Source organism: Mchenga conophoros, linkage group LG1, assembly GCF_057382185.1.
Source record: "Mchenga conophoros isolate Kocher_MC1m ecotype Shallow Benthic linkage group LG1, M_conophoros_male_GT1.1, whole genome shotgun sequence".
In the NCBI taxonomy this organism is placed as follows: Eukaryota; Metazoa; Chordata; class Actinopteri; order Cichliformes; family Cichlidae; genus Mchenga; species Mchenga conophoros.
This window is the reverse complement of record NC_140526.1, coordinates 13,239,601-13,261,726: the sequence shown is the minus strand read 5'-3', so window position 1 is coordinate 13,261,726 and position 22,126 is coordinate 13,239,601. Positions and strand designations below refer to the sequence as shown.

The 22,126-nt window shown below is 38.4% G+C and overlaps 1 protein-coding gene across 3 annotated transcripts; it reads right to left on the bottom strand.

Annotated features, from left to right (window-relative positions):
* Nucleotides 1–4,629: 4,629 nt before the first annotated feature.
* Nucleotides 4,630–19,697, bottom strand: alpk3b (alpha-kinase 3b). 3 transcript variants are annotated; one of them, XM_085266032.1, is made up of 14 exons: nucleotides 19,277–19,697; nucleotides 18,938–19,107; nucleotides 17,630–17,751; nucleotides 16,203–16,320; nucleotides 14,813–16,067; nucleotides 11,268–13,311; nucleotides 9,134–9,281; nucleotides 8,894–9,021; nucleotides 8,749–8,784; nucleotides 8,386–8,660; nucleotides 8,092–8,180; nucleotides 7,765–7,982; nucleotides 7,195–7,243; nucleotides 4,630–7,067 (listed from the first exon to the last, which is right to left on the bottom strand). In XM_085266032.1, the coding sequence occupies exons 1-14, from the start codon at nucleotides 19,277–19,279 to the stop codon at nucleotides 6,752–6,754; spliced, it is 4,971 nt and encodes a 1,656-aa protein (XP_085122158.1). In that variant the 5' UTR covers nucleotides 19,280–19,697; the 3' UTR covers nucleotides 4,630–6,751. The 3 variants fall into 3 exon arrangements, with proteins under 3 accessions (XP_085122158.1, XP_085122075.1, XP_085122242.1); XM_085265949.1 differs by having other exon boundaries at nucleotides 18,938–19,697; XM_085266116.1 differs by lacking the exon at nucleotides 19,277–19,697 and having other exon boundaries at nucleotides 18,872–19,071.
* Between the last annotated feature and the right edge of the window lie 2,429 nt (nucleotides 19,698–22,126).

Here is a 22,126-nt window from a genome sequence, read left to right as displayed (position 1 = left end):
CCGCCCGCGCAACAGTGCTGTGTTGAGGTGTCAGTTCAGGATACGAGACGCGAGCAGAGGGGGGTTTCCAAAAAAGGACACCACACTGTCTGCAAGCGTGCAGCTGGCTGCTGTGTTTTCTGTTGGAGTTTACTGTAGAATTTAAGATATGTCCTGAAAATGAAAACAATGAACATGGACACTATATTGAAAAAAGGACAAAAAAGGACACATCCATTTTTCATTCTCTTTTTTAATTCAAAATGAAATATATACATAACAAATATATACATAGATATATATTATTTTAAATTAGTTAAAAAATAAAAGTCTAGGAAATATATAAATATATTTGCACACTTTGTCCAAATAGAAAATTCTAAAGTAAGGCTCACTTTTGGGGGGAATGGGTGTTGGTTAACTGTGTGGCAGAGCTTTGGTGCTTTTTCACAAACAGCTCACATTTTGACAGATTTCACCTTGCGTTAACCAAAGGAATTTTAAACATCTTCTGTGGGAGAAAAAAAAAACAATAATCAGAACACATCACACTTTATAAACCATGTCTGTGAAGGTTCTCAGTCATCCAGTTCTCGTAGTCTAAGGAGCTTGGAAAGAAAAGCGCTTGGACTTCTTTAAGTTGCTTGAAGACGTTTCACCTCTCATCTGAGAAGCTTCTTCAGTTCATTTTTTAAACCACTTCCTTATGTTGCACACACACATCCACATACCCACATTTCTTAATTATTGAATTCAATATTGCTATGGGGTTGTATTTCTAGTGTTTGACACGGGCCCCTTAGGCCCAGCATCAGGTTGGATGAGTTTGGTGTGGGAGAATGTGACTGGCCCGCTCAGAGCCCCAACCTCAAACCCCGAAAGCTTTTGTGATAAACTAGAAGGGAAATTGCAAGTCAGGTGTTCTTGTCCAACATCAGTGTGTGACCTCACAAAAGCTCTCCTTAGATAGGAAGACATTCCCACAAACACACTTCAAAATCTTGCAGAAAGGCGTCCCAAGAGACTGGAAGCTGTTGTAGGTGCAAAAAAGGGTAAAAGTTTAGAAAGGGCTCTCAGAAAAGCTCCTTTAGTAGGTGTAATATGTAGGTGGCTCAATACTTTGGCTGATATAGTGTATGGCAGTACTGAATGTTAATAATCATTTTCAGTGTCCTGCCTTAGAAGATTTGTGCAGGTTAATTATTTCTTTGGAATAAGATTGATTTTCAATATTCACTGGCGTGTGTTCTCTGCTTCCTTTTTCACCAAATCCTGGCTTATTTCTAGACCCCAATTGCTCTGCTTACATTATCAGTTATGTACTAACTTTGGCTGATATTTGGTTTGTGGACAGGTAGTCCTCATTGAGTTTATAGGATCTTTTTTAGTAGCAATTTCCTGTTACTCATTTGATTTGAAAACCAGCACAATTGGCTCATCAGTGCAAAATCACTACAGAGTTGTGATGTCCTAACCTTCCAGATTGCATCAGAGTCCCTGAGTCATTACTTTCACATTACTGAGTGCAGCTTTAAATGTTCACAGTGCAAACAGCAGCCATCCTGTTTCCACTTGTGATCCAGATGAAGTAAAGCTTGTAAACTGTGATGTACTTATTGTGACTGGGATAGTGTCATTATCTAAACAGCCAACCATAAAATAATCACTTAAACTAATAATTTATTACATTAATTGCTGCCTTAAAGGTGGCTAAAGTTTATTCTGCAAATTAAATAGCAAATGTAATTGCATTGACTTTCCACTGCAACTTTAAATAATGCGTCTCCTAATTAAAAGTGCAATAATGTAACAAAAATGACCAGTAATTATTAACCATTTTCTTCTATCATAGACTACATCTAATTTCCTAGAGGAAGTGCGTTTGACTGAGCAAGTGATAACATAATTAGTGGACACACACATGAAACCTACAAACATTGCTTGGTTGTTGACTTAGTCTGATAACATGATCAGTAGAATATATGTCACGTGTGTTTGAGCCACAATTAAAAAGCCATTTAATTGTGTTTTTGTTCCCAATTTGTTCCAAAGTCCATTTTAAATTCTGCTTTTTTCCAAATAGGGTTATGTATATTTGGATATGTGTTTGAGTAACACTATTGGATTTATGTGACACATTGTCTTCTGATATGTATGCATATTATTGACAGGGCTGATCTCATGCAACTGTGGGGGCCTAAATCTACAATAAAAGGTAAGCTTTAAAAAAAAAAAAAAAGCAAATATAGTATGGTTTGTGCTTATTATGCACAACCTCCAAATGCAGGAAATGCAGCTGTCCAGTTCGCACACACCACAGAATTTAGTTATTCATTAATGTCTGTTTGGCTTCACAATTGGTAACCTCTACAGTAACTGCTTTTGTTTATTCCTTAAAGACCAATGCGACTTAAATTCTGTTTGAATTTATATTTTCGTAAAAGCACAAATTATCAAAACAGACTATTGGACTGAATTTGTTTGTCATGTCTTTACGCTCTGTTACAATAGTTAAATTGTAGTCTTGTAACTACTAAAGGTTAACATTATGATGCAGAGAATGCTGTTGTTCCTGTGTGTTGTTTATTGGTGTTAAAGCAGTCTTCCTCCTTTGAATAAAGGACAGCTTTAATAAGGTGATGGGTTGTTCTTTCCAAGTCATACTAAATATAGCAGGGGTGCTGATTGGTATTGTGAAAATTACATTTAGCTGATTTACTGAAGCCGTTCACCTGCATTCTACAATGAACACGAATATCCCTACAAAACTTTTACATGATATCCCAGGGATGTTGTAGACATACCCTTTGACTCCCTGTTGTCAAAACAGGTTGCTGTCTCCTCTATGTATCATCACTGCTTTCTTGTCTCCAACATACAGTATGTAGACAACATTGATTTTATTTAGATTTAGCCTTTAAGCTCTCCTGTGAGAGAAAATAACCCGAGATATGTATCAGAACTGTTTTGTTTCATAGTCAGAAAAAGCTTCCTGTGATATGGTAGAATAACTCACCACTGGCAGTCAACTTAGCGATGCCACTGAGACCACTGGCAGCCTGCGACTTTTGGAGAACTGGAGATAAAACTTTTTTCAAATGCCAGCTAGTCTGTGGCATTTAGGAATGTGTGATCCTTTTCATATAATCTACCTAAATGGTCACACCCATGATGAACCAGCAATGGTAATTGAGGTCAGTCAGCCACAACAATGTGAGTCAAATAGTCAGCTCTGTAAGAGAGCACGGTCTCTCTGTTTCTGCTTATATCCTGTTTTTCTATTTTAAACCTATTTTGAACCTTGCACAGCCTGTAAAGAGCATTTTTATTCTTTCACAGGTTTCTGCCAGTGTTCTCTGCTGAAAGTATCGAATGCAAATAAGCTCCTTTGTGATCATCATGTTTTATATATTGCCACATAATAAGCCAGAGTGTGAAAATCAACGCTGCAAATGTGTTTAATGTGCTAAGGATCTGGGTGCTGAGTGTGAGATCTTGACATTAACTCAACATTACGTCCTATTAAGTGAAATGGAACTTCCTTTGGCTTAAATGTGCCAGTAAAATTTCTACAGTTTGTGACTAATAATTCCCTCATTTACTGTGTCATGTCATGAGTATTAATGCTTAGTTCACGGCTAGTGATCGAGCTCCTTATTGCATTTTATCAGAGCTACTCAGTGCACCATGAAGAGCAGTGTCAGTGCAGCTTTTCTCTGTAATTTTCTCACCTCACCCATACTTTTTTTTATTAATGTCTTGTAAGAAACAGTTGGATCATATCATTAGTGCACATCATTTTCTGACGCTGAACAAAGGTACAGAGGTATAGAGCATTGTCAGAATGAAGATGATGTTAATTAAATTCTTAAGCAACATTAATTTTAAATACATTTTTTTCATTCGGTGGCAGTTTTGTGGTAGAAATATGATTATTTAAAATATTTAAAAAATGCTAACTCTCTCAAGTAGCATAAAAATGTACTCAGTAGTTTTAAGCCCAAACAAATGTGACATTAACACTAAGAGACACTTCTCATTTTGGCCCACTACAGCATAATATTCACCTAAAAATTAGTCAAGTTTAAAAGAGACATACTTTAGATGTCCAGTTAAAACAGACAGAGTTTAATGTCAGTGTGAAAGTGTTTTTTCTCTCTCTTAGTTTTTGTCAAGAGCACAGTGATTGAACTAACAGTAGGTGGCAGGAGTGTTGTGTCTTCCTCATCTTGTTACCACGCCTCAGTCACACTTCATCCATGGTAAATTAATAAAGTAATGAATGAAGCAGACCGTCTTCAGTGTCATGTGAACATGATAGCTATTTATTAATCTGTATAGCTCATGGGCCAGTCGGTTCGTTTTTTTTTTCTATTTGACATTAAATAAAGATTTGCTCTTATTGTTAAGATTGTTTGTTTTTCCCCAGCTTGCTGGAAAGTCTTTTATTGCTATTATCCATGCTTATGTATAGTTACCTGTTTTTATGAGGCTATCAAAGACCTTTTTTGTTCATTTCCATGATATAAAGATATATCAGCTGTAAATTACCTATGAATTAGTTACATACTGTAGTTGAATAAGCTTCAAGGAAGTATATTTTACTTGTGTCAAGTGAAAATATATTTCAAAGCTGCACTTAATTGCAAGCTATTATATTGTTTATTAAAATTGTAATGAAAGGTTTCTTTTACAGGCAAATTTGTAATGCAGTACATTCATGGTAGCGTGTAGGAAGTATGAAATGTACAACATAAAGCATCAGGTATTCACACCAATGTCTGTCATCTCTCCCCTCTGGTGACAACCTCTAACCCTCTTGTGCTACTAGACAACATAAGAGGTGACACTAAGTAACACTTTTTTGCATGAATTTAGCTTTCCAGCACTGTTCACACTTATGAGCGAGGCCACCACTTACATCAGCAATGACTCACAAAATCAAATATGATTAGTGTGATGAAGTTAGCCTTTCACGTAGTAAACACACACTGCTTGTGTGATCCTATCAAAGATATTACAGAATGTAATTGCATTTGCCCCTCAGCGGTAGTGTTATTAAACATGCAATGGCCAAATTTGAACACTATCCTGTTTCACAGGAGCCACAGCATTTGATTAGAACACAAAATCATAGACATTACAACACATTTAATGTCAGCACACACTCTTTTCACATTAATGCACATTTTTGCCACCAAGTGTTGTTTATGTTGGATTTTGTACCATCAGTTAGATGATTTACTCATTCCAAGATGTGCTGTATACTGATGCTCCACTAATGTGACTTGAAAGACAAGACAAATATATTATTGTATACATTTTCTGCTGTAGGTAGGAAAAATAAAGCTAAAGCATTTAGAATTTTAAAAACTGTCTTAAGCTGTTCTCATGCTGTAATTAGAAACTTCATGCTTTGATGAGATTTCAAAGAGTCTGCATTAATAACAAGGGTCACTGAGATACAATCTTACTAATCTTTCTAAGTAAAATACATATATGATAATGAGTGAAAGCTGATGTCTGAGACAGAGTGGGATGGCTTTTATTAGTCAGCCCACTCCATAATAGGCACATTTGTAAGAGAGACACTCCAAATTTAAAAGGTACATTTTGGACTAAGACAGAGTCTCAGAACATACAAGATCATATCTTTTATTGTGCAGCCAGTTGCATTCAAATGTGCAATTTCTAAAAATGCAGTGCAAATTACAGTAGCAAGTAAACATGTCAGGTTATAATATAAAAGCACAGCACCGTTAGCCACTGTACAACAGTGTCACGTGAACAGCTGCATTTGGCTTGATATTCCTGAAAGAGAAAACTGGCTGGTTACTCTCAGCCTTTAAAACCTGCATTGCGTGATTGGCTTAATGCATATCCTGTTTCAAATATCTTTTATTAGAAGCAAGTATCACAGTTGTTACAAATTAATAGAACTTATGCCCCCTTTTTCTCTAAACAAAACAAGACAAAACAGACAAAAAAAACAAACAAAAAAAAAAAAAAAACACCCACTAGGAGCCCCGGTCCCCCGACTGCCAAAAATTTATATTTTCCCAAGATATGCAAGTAAAGGGTGCCAAATTAGTTCAAAATCTTTCACATTGCCATTCATGGTATATCTTATTTTTTCAAGGTGAAGAGTATTTGTAAGCTCTGCAAGCCACATCTTTAACACAGGAACCTCTTTGCCTTTCCAAAGCTGCAGGATCAGTTTCTTTGCGATGATCAATGCATATGAAATAAACCTTTTTTGAGAATGTTGTAAAAGGTAAGTGTGACCTCCCTGTGTTAGATCAGGTCGATCGGCTTAATGCATATCCTGCTTCCATTTTTCTTCTTGACTTCATTTATGTGACCACAAAAGAGTAAAGTTGAGAATTACACATAGACAACATAGAACACAATTCCACTTCAGTCCAAAGTGTCTGACATTCATATAGGATGAATACACTGACCTGTGAGAGGCATCCACAATCAGTAACCTATGGTATTTGATGAATAGAACAAAAGCTTAATGCATTTCTTTACAGAACAGCTTTAGCCCTAGGATTTGCTACACTAGATAAATGCCTAAGTCCACATTAAATAGCAAGGAATGATGGCTGTTAATAGTAAAAAGTTATATCATTAATAAACATCTTTTCCTGTCTCTGTAAGATTTATACTTCCTAATAAGGTACCAGCAGGCTTCTATCATTCCACAAGCTCTTCCTGGGCTTGCTGTGAATATATCCAACATCTCACGTCTCATTAAGAGATATTTATTCTATGCCATTTTCATTGTTTTGGGAGCATCAGCAGCTTTCTGTTTTGTTGCCATCTTGCTTCCTTCTTGCTCAGTCTTCCTCGACAGTCTAGGGCTACCAGCAGCTTTCCTCCCAGTCTGTGGGCTGGAGGAGCCTGCAGCCATCTTGCGCTGAAGCAAGGGACTCCTGGAGCTCTTTGGCTTTGCTGGTGTCAGCAAAGAGTCCATAACTTTTAGTGACCGCAGGCCAAGTAGACCACAAAAGTAGTTACACTTGTGCTGAGAGACAAACTGTTCAAAAACTTTGGGATTCGCTTCGATAGATAAACCTTGATGCCTGTAGCAATGCAAAACAGAGAGCAAAGCTAGATGTAACAGACATGATTCCTATAAATGTAAATTACCTGTAAAATGAGGTGTTCGCAGTATAATTTGCAGAAACGAACAATTCAAATAATACTGACCCTGTTGATTTGACTGAAATTCCAACACCGGTGATCTTAGTGTCAACACCTGCAAAATGACACCCCAAAATTACTTGTTCATGTAACATAGTCATATTGAAAGATGTACAATTTAAATACCCTCTGCAGTTTTAGAAATGTGAAAGACAACATGCACATTTTCCAAACCTCACAACCTAAAATATATCAAAATAAAATAAATGTCCGTATTGGGCCTGAAAGTATCTGGAATACTGTTGCTACTCTTTCAATTTAAATGTTAAAACTGAAATATCCTTTCATTATTGCAAGCACAATTTTAGCCTATGAGGTCATGTATGTAAGCAATATTTTCTTCAACCAGTTTGAGCTTCATTTGCTCACTGGACCTTTATTATACTGGAGAATTTAACACAAACTTGTTAAATGTGAATCTTGTGATGTGGGGTAAGGTGGGACATAAGTAGACAAGGTGGCCTCTGGTAATTTTCTGTGCCAAACCACAAGACATATTCCAAATTATAGCAAGTACAGGAAAAACACAAACGTATTACTTATTAAATATTACTCTGGCTTCATGTGTGACCATACCTTCAAGTCGAGTGAACAGCAGATTTCCATTGGTCCACTGAAAGATCCAATGCTGCAGGGTACAGCACTTCTGCTCCACCTCAGAGCCAGTCCTCATGTCTATTCTGCCAGTATAGTCCAGGTCAGAGAATTTCTGATACACTCCTGTGAGATCTGTCTCCACTGTGGCGTATGGTACAGCGTTCGCTGGTCGGTACATCAAATAGACTGGAATCACCCTGTTTAACAAAGATTGTCAGGGTGTAGGAGATGCTTAATGGTCCCTGTTGTATAGATAGATATACAAAATTATTATAACTTTTTCAAGAAAAAATAAAGTGTACTCACTCAAGAGAGGGACCAAAGTTTTCTATAACTCTTGTCTCTGCAGCAAAGATTTTACAGTATTCCCGAGCCAAGTTCTGAATTTTACATTCCTGTATGTAGAACATTGGAGAATAGCCAATAAACATCAGCTCCACCTACACCATTTATTCAGTCTTTACTGGATTAGTGCCATAGTAATCCTATTAAGGTGGCAGAATTGACACCTGATCCACTTTAATACGGGAATTGCTGTTTATCGAATGACATATTTATGAAGGCATGAATAAATTATGACATTAGCCCGTTCTTATATACCTGCTTCATGATGTCCAGGTTTGTATCTATAAGACAGCTGTCCTCTTTGCCTCCATAAGCGATGGGGTTGCATACTTTAATGATACATGTGTTACCAGACTCAAACACAGGCTCCAGACCGTAGATGACTTTTGCCCTCCAGACTTTATGAGAACAGCCATCTCCAATATGAGATTCCTTCATCATTATGCGACCAAAGAATTTGTTGCCCCAGACACCAGAATCAGCCACTCCCTTGCTGAATATTAGGGGTGTCATTTCGATTTCCTCCCCAACTGCATTCACAAGTTTTTAATGGTGATAGTTAGAAAAGAAAAGCACAGGAAAAAAAATGTTATCTTAAGATGTGAAATGTCATCTTACCCCCAAGGTCCTCACGTATGGACAGTCCAGTCAAGACTGCAAAATAATAAGAGAGAATACAGAAAAGTAATCATGTTGCAGACAGGAAATGAAAGGAAAAAATTAAGTATCTAGTATTCCAAAGTTATTTTAAAACAGTACATACTATCTGCACTGAGCAGAATGTCTGTGGAGTCTGTCCCATAGTCATTTGTGATTGAGCATCCGTAAACACCGGCATCTTTGGAAGACGCCTGAACAATGGCAAGATTGACCTGGGCTTCATCCCCTGCTCTTGAAGACATACAATTAAGAAATAATATAAAAATGTTTAAGAAGACCTAAACTTACAGTACATATTGAAAGAATGTAACATATTTCCAAAAAGATCACTCTGAGAACTTACTTTCTTTTAACCTGAGTAATCTCCACCTCATTTTTGTACCATTTAATAGTCGAGTCACTGAGAACGTTGAAAAACTGGCACCACAGTTTCAAGTGTCCAGAGGCATCTGCAAAAGTTTCAGCCCTAATCTTACGGATAACTTGAGGAGCTGGAGAGAAATAAAATTAAACAAACAGACACATTTTTCCATAAGTGCCCAGTTTTATAAGTTTTCCTATACAAATTAAATAGCAAAGGTCTGTTATACAGTGGGGCAAAAAAGTATTTAGTCAGCCACCGATTGTGCAAGTCCCCCCACTTAAAATGATGACAGAGGTCAGTAATTTGCACCAGAGGTACACTTCAACTGTGAGAGACAGAATGTGAAAAAAAATCCATGAATCCACATGGTAGGATTTGTAAAGAATTTATTCGTAAATTAGGGTGGAAAATAAGTATTTGGTCACCTCAAACAAGGAAAATCTCTGGCTCTCACAGACCTGTAACGTCTTCTGTAAGAAGCTTTTCTGTCCCCCACTCGTTACCTGTATGAATGGCACCTGTTTGAACTCATCATCTGTATAAAAGACACCTGTCCACAGCCTCAAACAGTCAGACTCCAAACTCCGCCATGGCCAAGACCAAAGAGCTTTCGAAGGACACCAGGAAAAGTATTGTAGACCTGCACCAGACTGGGAAGAGTGAATCTACAATAGGCAAGCAGCTTGGTGTGAAAAAAATCAACTGTGGGAGCAATCATCAGAAAATGGAAGACATACAAGACCACTGATAATCTCCCTCGATCTGGGGCTCCACGCAAGATCTCATCCCGTGGGGTCAAAATGATCATGAGAACGGTGAGCAAAGATCCCAGAACCACACGGGGGGACCTGGTGAATGACCTGCAGAGAGCTGGGACCAAAGTAACAAAGGTCACCATCAGTAACACACTACAACGGCAGGGAATCAAATCCCGCAGTGCCAGACGTGTTCCGCTGCTGAAGCCAGTGCATGTCCAGGCCCGTCTGAAGTTTGCCAGAGAGCACATGGATGATACAGCAGAGGATTGGGAGAATGTCATGTGGTCAGATGAAACCAAAGTAGAACTTTTTGGTATAAACTCAACTCGTCGTGTTTGGAGGAAGAAGAATACTGAGTTGCATCCCAAGAACACCATACCTACTGTGAAGCATGGGGGTGGAAACATCATGCTATGGGGCTGTTTTTCTGCCAAGGGGACAGGACGACTGATCCGTGTTAAGGACAGAATGAATGGGGCCATGTATCGTGAGATTTTGAGCCAAAACCTCCTTCCATCAGTGAGAACTTTGAAGATGAAACGAGGCTGGGTCTTCCAACATGACAATGATCCAAAACACACCGCCCGGGCAACAAAGGAGTGGCTCCGTAAGAAGCATTTGAAAGTCCTGGAGTGGCCTAGCCAGTCTCCAGACCTCAACCCCATAGAAAATCTGTGGCGGGAGTTGAAAGTCCGTGTTGCTCGGCGACAGCCCCAAAACATCACTGCTCTCGAGAAGATCTGCATGGAGGAATGGGCCAAAATACCAGTTACTGTGTGTGCAAACCTGGTAAAGACCTATAGTAAACGTTTGACCTCTGTTATTGCCAACAAAGGTTATGTTACAAAGTATTGAGTTGTATTTTTGTTATTGACCAAATACTTATTTTCCACCCTGATTTACGAATAAATTCTTTACAAATCCTACCATGTGGATTCATGGATTTTTTTTTTTCACATTCTGTCTCTCACAGTTGAAGTGTACCTCTGGTGCAAATTACTGACCTCTGTCATCATTTTAGGTGGGGGAACTTGCACAATCGGTGGCTGACTAAATACTTTTTTGCCCCACTATAGGTACTATAAGAACCAGCCTGTATACAGAAAATGAATTCATGAAAAGGAGAAACTTCTGGTTTTGTTAGATTCTAATGAGGAGGTTGTGAATCACGTCTCTCTGATGACCTGCAGCATGGATTGCTGCCTTTCACGGTGTCTTGTCTGATATGGCCAGAAAAGATGCAATAGTGGCTTTTCAAAAGTAGTAAAATACAAAAGTACTAAAACATTTCCTTTGTCTCACATGAGTGAATTCTGATAAAGCATGAGACCTTCAGGCCTTTTTTTTCTTTTTACCTTTGAATGGGTTACGCTTGTCCTTCTCTTCAGGTTTCCTTTCAGTTTGAATCTCCTCAGCAGGCAGCTGGCTGGGTGTTTCTGATGCCATCTTCTTTCTGCTCAAGATGGGTGAACGCCTTTCTAGTAGAGAGGTTTGTTCACCTGTGGGCTGAAGTGCAGATGACCGTCGCAACACGCTTGGAGATACAGAGAGGGCCACAGCAGTTGTGGAAAGCTTGCTGCTCTGCGTAGATGCTTCCCTTTTCAGAGTCTGGTTATCAGTTGCTGATGTGACCTCTGTGGTATCGTCAGGTTTGGCCTTGGGTGTTAGGATTTTGCGGCGAGCCCCAGAGGCCAGCTCTTGTGGAGTAGCAGAAGGGATGGGAGAAACACAGGTTCTTTTCTTCAATGATGGGCTAGGTTCTGCAGTTTGATTGGCTGTGGAGTCTGACGGTAAACCTTCCTTAACCTCCTTGAGAATAAGTGGAAGATTATTCCCTTGAGTGTTAGACCCAGTTTCAGAGGGAAACCTTTCATTACTTTGCAAAGAACTTGTATTTGTGTACTGCTCTTCCATTTTGCACTGATCAGAAACTGTTGTCAAATCCCTTTCATTTGTGCTGCTGAGCTTAATTTCTGGAGTTAACTTTTGCGTGAATTGCACGTCTTTGCCTTGAACATCTTCATCTTTGGTACGCTCCGAATTTACTATATTTGCCTCTTGAATACTTTGCTTCTTATTTGTCACTGTAAGTGGAGACTCAGGTTCCTGACTGGCAGTTCCACATAGATTTGAAAGTGTACTGATCAGTTTGACTTCAGAAGTTAAAGAGGGAAAATTTAGTTTGGGTGTTGTTTGTTGAGAAACAACAACAGAACAATTTTCTGGCTGAACTAGAATTGAAGGTTGGATTTCCTTGCCAATATCCATGGCACCTCCATTATACTTTTCAACACTTCCGTGAAGTCCTGCCATGACTTTATTTGTTCCACTGTCTATAGCAGAGATGGGTGGCATCAAAAGAGCCTGAAGAGGCTGTGATGTTGCACTTTGAGTCTTAGATTGCTCGTAGTCTGTTTTATGAAGTTGATGATAAACCTCCATAAGTGTTGCCTTTATGGTTGTGGGGGGTGACTCGTCAACGCCTTTCTTATTTTCTCTTTTAGGCATGAACTTTTTCACCTCCAGCTTTCTGTTATCTTGTACTAATTCCTGGCGTGCCCTTGCTGTTACACTCTGATTTTGTAGTAAGTTAGAATGGGGTGGTATGTCAGATACTGGATTAGCCAATGCTGATTCAAGAGCTTTTATTTGTGATCTTAAAAGTTCAGCAATAGAAATTATTTTTGTTTCAGGTTTTGAAATTTCTTGAAAACCTTTGATGTGTTCTACTGAGGTTGTGTTCTCTGCGCTTTTTGTTAAGCGCGAGGGAGAGGTGTCATTTATATCTTCCATCAAATGTTTTAAGTCTAAACTAGATTTCTTCACCACTTTTGATATGTGCTCTTTCTGCCCAGTTTCATTGCAAGGTGCATCCACAATGATTCCTCCAGTGTATTTGTTCCTTGCATCTTTGCTCTCTTCTGTTTTAGTTTGTTCAGTCACATTTACAGCAGCAGTTTCAGTTTCCATCTTAACTATCTTCTCATTTGGATTGTCACTCTCTACCAACAACTTAGTGAGCTCTGCCTTCTCATCATGTTGTATTTCTGTCCCTTCAACAGCTTTTATAGTTGTGTTAACTTGACTCTCCAGGATACTGAGCGAAATATTACACCCTAAAGCGTTCTCGCCACTGACAGGGCTTTTGAGGGGTGACTTCTGCACTTTTGTGGAAAGAACTTCATTTGATGCCTTGGGATGATCCCATGCGTCCTGTGTCATTGTGTCAATGGCTGTTTTAAAACCACTATGCAAAAGAGGGGTCTGGATGTCATCTGCCACGGTCGGCCTTTCTATTGCAGTCTTTTGTTGTCGCGAGCTGACCATACACTGGTCTGGTGGTAGCTCAAGGCTGACAGGTGCATCATTCCTGTTCATCTTTGTGGGATCTTGTGTAACCTTGGGACATAATACAAGCACAGATTTTCCAAGCTGTAAATACATATTCCCTTATCCCTGGCTATGCTGGTCATGGATAAACACATGCAATTTTTATCAATAGCAACTGTGTAACCAGCAACAAACAGGGAAAGGAATGAGAAGACCTTAGGACAAAGAGAAATTTATGAACTGGAGAAAAGTTTAAGTGTGTTAATCTGCTCCATTGCCAACGCCAAACAAGAGTTGAGTTTTAGTCGATTCTTGAATTGATAAATAGGTTAAGAAATATTGCTCATCATTCAGTAGACAACTTGCCAATATACTGGAAAACCTCGAAGTGTGATTTCAATTAAGCATAATTAATAAAGGAAAACATAAATATGGTATAAAAGCACGTTTGTGGAGAGGCAGTTATTAAAGTCTGCTAGTGAACTGAACCATGGATGACATAAGCCTTAATATGACCCAATATAGTCTAGGATATTAAGCAATACTGTGCCTCAAAAAGCAGCCTTTAGTCTACACAATCAAGAGAATTACTCTATATTTCTGCTTCTTTCTCTTATCCTCTTTGCAAGTCTGGTATGGGAAGGCCTGTTTAAAATGAAGGTTGCTATCCTGCACGCAAGACTGGCCTCAATTAAAGGGAATGCAAATTATTTTAAGTGCCGCTCCAGCCATTCAGTGTTTTGTCTCAGTCATAGGTGCCGTCAGTATTCAGCTATGCAGTAGAGGTTGATGTGATTGCGTAAGCAGTATAAAGACTGACAATCAGTGATAACTTTGTTTCCCAGCCAGTCATTTATTTATTTTTTAATGCAGTGAATTAAAATGACAAATTTTGTTCCTATCACAATTACTTTCATTCAATTGCAAGGAATGATAAAACTTTTAAAGGATGACACTTTTTTGTTTTCTAGAAAAGGATCTAAAGAATGGGATGTGATAACTGATCCAACTCTGCATCATTTTAAGCTGCAGCTGGCAGTGAAATATTGACAGGAAACAGCTAACCAAAATCCATTTGCCAGGATAGTCGGCTTACCGAATAACATATTACATCTCAGCTATTTGATCTGTGCAAAAACATTTTACAAATCTTGCTTTACCCATTCACAGTCTTTCTGCTAAGTTAGACTAACTGAGAGAAGCTTTAATTTACAGACATGAGAGTTGTGTCGATCCCTCAATAAACCAAAGTGTAGGCTTCTTCAAAGTCATTACTTTAACTTTCTGGTAGTCTGCTTATTTCTTGTAATAATGTTTCAAAGAATAATAAAATTGTTTATATTTAAAAATGTAGAAAATCTCACTTTCAGACCTTTAAACTTAAAACAAAATCAGACCCACTACATCAGTATATCTACTGCAACTGTCAACATGTGCGTCATTTAATTCTTGTGACCCAGTGGGGGATACTTGTAAAAGCTGTAAATAGATTTCGGATGCCTGTGTTAGTGATGGGACTGATTTTGGCAGCACAAAGCACTCATGAGCTCATGTGAAAAGGTTCCCTCACCTCACTTGGCGTGGGTAGTTGAGACGCAGGCCCCTTTTTTTGGCTGTGGCTTGTTTCCTTCTCAGACAGCTGGTGTCCAGCCGGTTTACATGGATGCTGAAATAAAGCAGTCCTGCTGTCACAAGGTGTATCCACTGACTCACTGTGTTCGTGGACTAGAGATCCATCAACTGAAGGCTTTGTCTTTACATCACCATCCATGATTGTTGCGTGAATGTCCTCTTTTAATTTGGTTAGGAGTGTTGATCTAACACTTGACAGTGGCTGTGTTGAGGAAATGTAAGGTATTTGCTGTTGTCTTTTCAAACTTTCTTCTGTACCATTACATCCAATTTTCGGCTCATGTTTTGCAGCATTTTCACCTTCGGTTTTTGACCCAGGATGGCGTGAAGAAGCAAAAGCAACAGGGGACAGTGGCACAGTGAGTTGCTCTTTCTTTGAAGCCACTGTTACCTCTGTACATATCTTTTCACCCTGTGACGGCCTTTGAGGAAACACTGCCACCTCTGATGCAGATTTCTGATCTTCTTTTATCATGTTTGTCACTTCTGAATGTGTAATTGATGAACTAGAAATAATCTCTACTTCCATAATCTCATCTGAATTCCTCTGGATCTGGACTGACTCTTTACAGGTCAGAGCTGCAGAGACCGAGGGCTCATCTTTCAGCCTTCTCTCCTCAGACACTCTCTCTGCTAGACCATCTGCTTTTCCAGCTTTTGCACTGTTGGAAATTTTAATCTTTTTCTTGATAAAGGGAGCTTTCGTTTGGTGTGTCGTAAAAATCTTCTGGGGAGCGTCATATAAACATTTCTCAGCCTTACTGCCAGTATTATTAACAGGCTCTCCTTTAGATAAACTAGACATTGTGCCATTAGGGATTGGGACTGGCTTTTCTTTAACCTCCTCCCCAGGGGCCCCTTGTAACCTGGGCTTTGTCTCTAGAACAACAGCTTGATGGTTCTCCTCGTTACCATCATCCTCCATTGAGCTTGGTGTGCTAAGAAAAGCCTCCATTGTCGAGCGGCGTTTCCTCTGTGTACGATCGGGACTCATGGTTCGTGGTGGCTCCTGGTTTTCTTTGCCTTCTGCTTCCCTGCGTCTGCTCTCAGCCTTCTGTTTGACCTTGGCAAAGTAACGCTGGTGGATTTTGAACTCATTCATCTCACCCACCTCCAGAACACCAGAGCAAGAAACAATACCTTTACTGTTGATGGCTGAGGCCTGGTATATAGCTGCATCCTCCACAGTGCACCTGGAAATTAATCAATATCACATCAAGCAGCAGTTGTTGGAAAGGAAAAACATTTTAGATGGCAAAGCTATTATTTGAATTTTCTTTATATCTCCTTTGTGGATTTCATCAAACAGCATTTACAAGTATACATACTTGTAAATATGCAGGGAATGATTTTGTCCATTGTGGAATATTTCATATTTAGGAAGTCCACAGTATCTATCCAACTGCATGTCGTCTTTATACCACGTAACCTGAGGGGCCGGGTATCCTAGAAAACAAAACAAACAAACAAAACTGCAATCATTTGTAAATAGATACTGGAATACCATAGGTCAACAATATAATTTAAACTGAGACATTTTAATATTTCATAACATGTATTAGCTTATTTTGATTTTGATGGCAGAAATATGTCTCAGAAAGTTGGGACAGGGTCATGTTTACTACTGTGTAGCATCTTGTTTCACAATACGCAAAATGTTTTCAATTAATGAAAAGTCTGGACTGCAGGCAGACCAATTCAGCACCTGGAGTCTTCTACTACAAGGCCATGCTGTGTTAGATACAGTGTGCAGTTTAGTACTGTCTTGCTGAGATAAACTGAAAAAGATACTGTCTGAAGGCTGTATATACCTTTCAGCATGCTGACTTCCCAGATGTGCAAGCTGCCAATTGTTGATTTTTGGAAGTGTTTCTGAGATCATACACCTGGATCATGCAAAGCTGCTTCATGGCCTAAAGATCACAGGAATCCAATATTGATGTTCAGCCTAGCCCCTTGTGTAAAGATATTTTTCAGATTCTCAGAATCCTTTGATAATATTATGTATTGCAGATAATGACATTTTTACAGAACTAACAATTTTATGTTGATGAGAATCAGTCTGAAATTGTGCTACAATTTGTGGATACTGTTTTTTGCAGATTGGTGAAGCTCTGCCCAATCTTTGCTGCCAACAAACTGCCTCTCTACTGTTCAACTTTTTATACCCAGTCATGTTTTTGACCACTTGCGAGTTAACCTAATTAGTTTCTTCTCTTTTGTTGCCCCTGTTCCAACTTTTCAAAGATGTTTCTCTGCCATCAAAATCAAAACGAGTCATTCAACCACCCATCCATTTTTTTTTTTTTGCTTTTCCGTGTCAGGGTCACGGTGGGGCTGGAGCCCATCCTAGCCACCAGAGGGAGAGAGGTGGGGTATACTCTGGACAGGTCGCCAGCCTCACACAGGGATAGCAGAAAAACTAATACACATCAAGATTTTTCATTAAACTGTAAAATGTCACAATTTAAACAATTAATGTGTTTTCTATTTTTAATGTGAATAAAACATGGGTTTATGCAATTTGGAAATCATTGCATTTTCTTTTTAACTTAAATTTGACAGTTTCCCAACTTTGTCGGTGTTCAAAAGGTTTATCTTTGTATTATTCTTGTCTTTGACCTTCTTTTAAAAAAAAAATGCAGCATAAGCACAAAAACGTACAGTGCATTGTTTTTTTTTAGATTATTATTTTTGTTTCTTTGTGCTATATTTCAGTTCAGTTGCTCAGATGTATGGAGTAGGCAATGCTTACCTCTAACCACACAGGAAAACTTCACGTTTGAATTTTCGGACACAGCTTTTGACTTCAGGGTAGCTTCAAAGGACGGCTGTGTTTCTTCAGTTAAATGAGCAATCACACTGCAGAGTGTGCTCCTTACAAGAAAATGGAGTTGGTCAGTCATGGTACTTATTTGGATTCATATGTCTTTTATCATTTAAAAAACCTTGTTTATTGGAGTTTTTTATCTGTATATATTGGGCTTGATTGTTTGTTAGTTTTTTCATATCATTTAAAAGAAAGTCCCAAGTCAAAATATATGTAAAATGATGAATGTAAGAACTGAAATCAAAGGCCAAAACAGTTGTGAGTTTTGGAGGCAAATACAATTAACTTGTTTTTTTTTTTGTTTTTTTTTGTTTTTTAAATAAAATGTTTCTTTGATCTTTCACTACAGTATTCAGTATAAAAAGCTTTACATTTAGCCCATATTTACATTCATTGCATGAAAAATTTGATCGTCCAAAGATATGAATGAAATATGAATATATGAATGAAATGATAAAGGCTTGAGTATTAGATCAGTGTACAGTCAGGTGAGATCATTATGCTTCACTGAATATTACTCATGATTAATAAACAAGGCACTAAATGTTATACAGTTGGTACTATTATTGTTTTGAAGCAAACACTAAACAAGATATTGTGAATATATATACATTTAGCAAAACAATACAGATGGAGAACAGAAAATTAGATTCAGTAATGATTCAGTAACTAAAATCGGGAACACAAATCACTGGTAATTCTTGATTTTAGCTTTGGTAATACACTAGATATGATAAGTAAAGGACATAATCAGTGGTCTCTGCAAAGTTCAGCTGAGGCTGACAGAGTGAAAGTTCCCCTAAAGCAACGATGCAAGATAACTGGCAGATAATGTTACTCGGTTTGTCCTGCGTCAGTAGTTTAAAGAAGAACAGCAGTTTAATCAAATATTACACAAGATTAATTAAAAAGGGGACCTGAAGAGCAACAACTACTTGTGCTATAAACAAATCTTCCCATGCAGACGCTGTCGTGTATCCTTGATGTGAAAAGGGGCCAATGGTGCATAGCTGAGATTGTGCTCTTAATAAGCAGTTTATTTAAACTCTGCCGTCCATGGCAACAACAAACAAAAAAACACCATGCAACACATGCTCATCCCAGGTTAGGTAAAACCCTGAATTATAGATATATTATAGAATAAATACATGCTGGGATCATACATACTGCATGTTCCCAGCAGAGATGGTTCAAGTGGAAGGACAGCACCCTGAGTTAGTCTGGATTCTGTACCTGTTTTCTGGCCTCACATTAGAGAGGTAGCTGCAGCCACCAAGGCGGCCACTTCCATTGACATCTTCCCCATTGGAAGACCGCCCATTCCCATTAGACGAGCGTCTTGTTGTCCTCCATGAAGTCATTTTCCACCAGATATTGTTTTGTTGCCAAGAGAAGAGTTTAAACTTTAAAACAATAAAGTTGTAAAACATTAAAAACAAATGTTGTATATTAAAAACACAATTATTCAGCACAAGAGATGCTAGGTTAAGATATACTTTACATCTTCTGCATGTGCTTATCCAGTAGCTACATAAACAACATTCAGCAGTCTATTTTACACAGTTAACTCACCATACACAAGTTTCATTCCTTCCTTTGACAGACACCCCACAGCAATGGCTTAAGGCACTGCAATTTCCAATCAAACATGAGCATGCGTAGGTTCCTGGACTATTTATAGTTGGCCTGCAAATAGGCACAAGAGCACATCACACTTTCCAAAACTCATCTTTATAGCTGTTTTATAAAGAGGGGGGAAAAAACTCTAATGGATTCACCAAATATATATCTTAAGTAGAGAAATAAATGTAAAAAAAATCAAGAAGATGCTTTAAAAACAAAAACAAAACAAAACATTTTCCATGTCCAGATCTGTTAGTTCACCAGATACCAGGAAAAGAATTTAAAGAAACATGGTTAAGCCTTTTTTTCTCATTCTGTTATTAGTGAATTACAGTTTCGCAAAGACAAAAAAGATTTTCTCTTTGGGTATCCTCTGTCCAACTTTTTAGCTGTGTTTACAGGCTGTGGTAAAGTATCATTTGAGCCTGTCAGTCAAAAGGATGACGCCTTTAGTTTTGAGTGCATTAACATGAGCAGCACATTCTTACGGTCACATAGTTTCCTATTTAAAAAGTGTGGCGTTAGGAAACTCTCGAGTATAAGTAGAACATAGCAAAAACAGCTTGAAGTCATCATGCAACAGCATTTAGCCCAGTATTTCCCAGAATCACCTCTTGTAAAACCATTTATATATATATGTTTATTCAAGACAGTGAAGTTTGCTAAGTTCTCAGACATGTATTGTTCAGTGGCTGACAATTGCATTGTGTCCCCAGAGGAAAAGCAGTAGGAATAGAACAGCCTTATATAGGCAGATCCCACTGACTCCCAAAGAGATATGGGCTCTAATCTTCATACAAGGATGCACAGACACATCTACACACACTTTGCTGCACACACACAAACAGAGAGAGAGAGGGAGAAAGAGAGAGAGCGAGCATTTATGAACAAGTTCATTTAATTTTTATTTATTTAGTCAGACTAATGTGGTTTTATTCTCCAGGGATTCAAGACTGATTCAAATACTTGGCTCAGTCTGAAAACAAAATGCTGGGACAATCTCAATATTAAGCAGAAATTAAATTAACTTGCAAGGCTGATAACTGGATGCATAAGTGACATTAACAAATGTTTTATTTGTCACCTATATAGACTTCTTCCATGATAAACACACTCCAAACCCCCAAACTTGTCTTTGAACTGACTGGCACTGATACTACTACAATGAGTTACAGCTTCCCGAGTGTGTTCGTCCAAGTTCAAAGGTATCAAACTGCATTATCTCTCGGGTTACTACGTATGCTCATCATATTACACATGCCTGCATGACTTCCTTACATCTATTTACATTTTTCTGTTCCATCCATTCGTCATATTCTTTTGTAGCTCCCTGCCAGGGCCGTGACGCAGTGATTTGATTTAACAACCTAGATTAAATTAAGAATTTAATTTTAAAAGAACATTTTTAAATGGAATATGTTAAGACTCTTGGAAGCAATGGAAATTGAACACACAGTTGGGCAATTCATTATGGATTCCATTAGTTATAGCATACCACGCACACACACACACACTGGTGACTGACATGTATAGGCTGCAGGATCTTGTATTTGGCTGTACGTCAGTCAGCTGTAGAGAGGCTGGAAAACACAGTTGCGTGTTGTGGATATTCTCCAGTGGGGTGTATACAGAGTGATGAAAGCACATCAGGGCGGTGAAACAGAACAGAAACCAGAAGACTCTGGGGATACGTGTTCAAAGACTCTGTCATGTGACTGTGTTTGAACATGTATCCCCTTAAGCATGTAGGAAACCTGCTGATGGAAGAGGAATTTCCAATATATAATAACTGGAAATAAAAAAAAGAAACATATATTTATGCTTCTGGTCAAGTGGAGAAAAATCTTAAGTACACCAGTTTATCTGCCTGCAAAATTACCATCCATATAAAAAATAAAGACCTGGTTAGATACCAGCTAAAACATCAATAACCATTCCAAGGTTTTCTCAGAAGTTTGTTTTCCTTACTATTTGGAACATCCCAGGAATGTTATGCCCTGTCCCATGTTAAGGTCTTAATCTCTCTCCAAATCTCAGTGCACGTGAGGTCTGTAGTGGAGTGCATAATTTTAGCATTGCATGTCTATTGCCTCATGTTTTGCCATTTATAGCTCTACACAAAATCCTGTAGTGGCTTAGTGGTGCAGATTTATAGGGGGGCTACTAATGATGCTCTCTGAGATCACTACCTCTGGCTTTGTTTATACCATTATCTCTTTTGCAAAGATAATTGTGCTTCTATCAGAAAATAAAAGGGGGGTCCTGTGGGGCAAATGTAAATTGTTATAATCAGTCATTAGAACCTGTGTGGTAATGGACATCCCACGACAACAGGACCATTGTCATTCAGGATGTGTACAGAGGGGTGTGTGCGTGTGTGTCCCCGATGGTGACAAACATAGAGCAAAAAAACTGAAGCAGATTGGACACCCATCAGCTCTTCAGTTTCACTGTGGTATTTATTTACCACCTCTATGGACTTCTAATAAATAGTGACCTTTCAGCACGTGTTCATGAACCTTTTACTCGCAGCTTCCTCTTGTCCTTCAATGTTTCTCCAATTATAATGTCATTGGTACAACAAAAGAGATAATTAGATTTTTCTTTAAAAAAAAAAAAAATTAGCTTCACTATTCTTCCTCAGCTTAGTCTTACTTGGCCACCAAAGAACGTTACCCTTTGGTCTTTAACAAATAGTTATGACTGTTTATGTACTTTTTTTGCAATTTAAGAGTTATAACATTTGTTTATGAATAGATGGTCTGCAGTTTGTCATGTAAAACCATATTGGTACCTTTG

Coding starts and splice junctions, on each gene's coding strand:
- alpk3b (XM_085265949.1), bottom strand. CDS start 19,134: ATGTTTTACAACTTTATTGTTTTAAAGTTTAAACTCTTCTCTTGGCAA. Junction 8,181..8,385: donor ACCTGGACATCATGAAGCAG/GTATATAAGAAC, acceptor TTCTACATACAG/GAATGTAAAATTCAGAACTT. Junction 7,244..7,764: donor GCTGTTCACTCGACTTGAAG/GTATGGTCACAC, acceptor GTCATTTTGCAG/GTGTTGACACTAAGATCACC.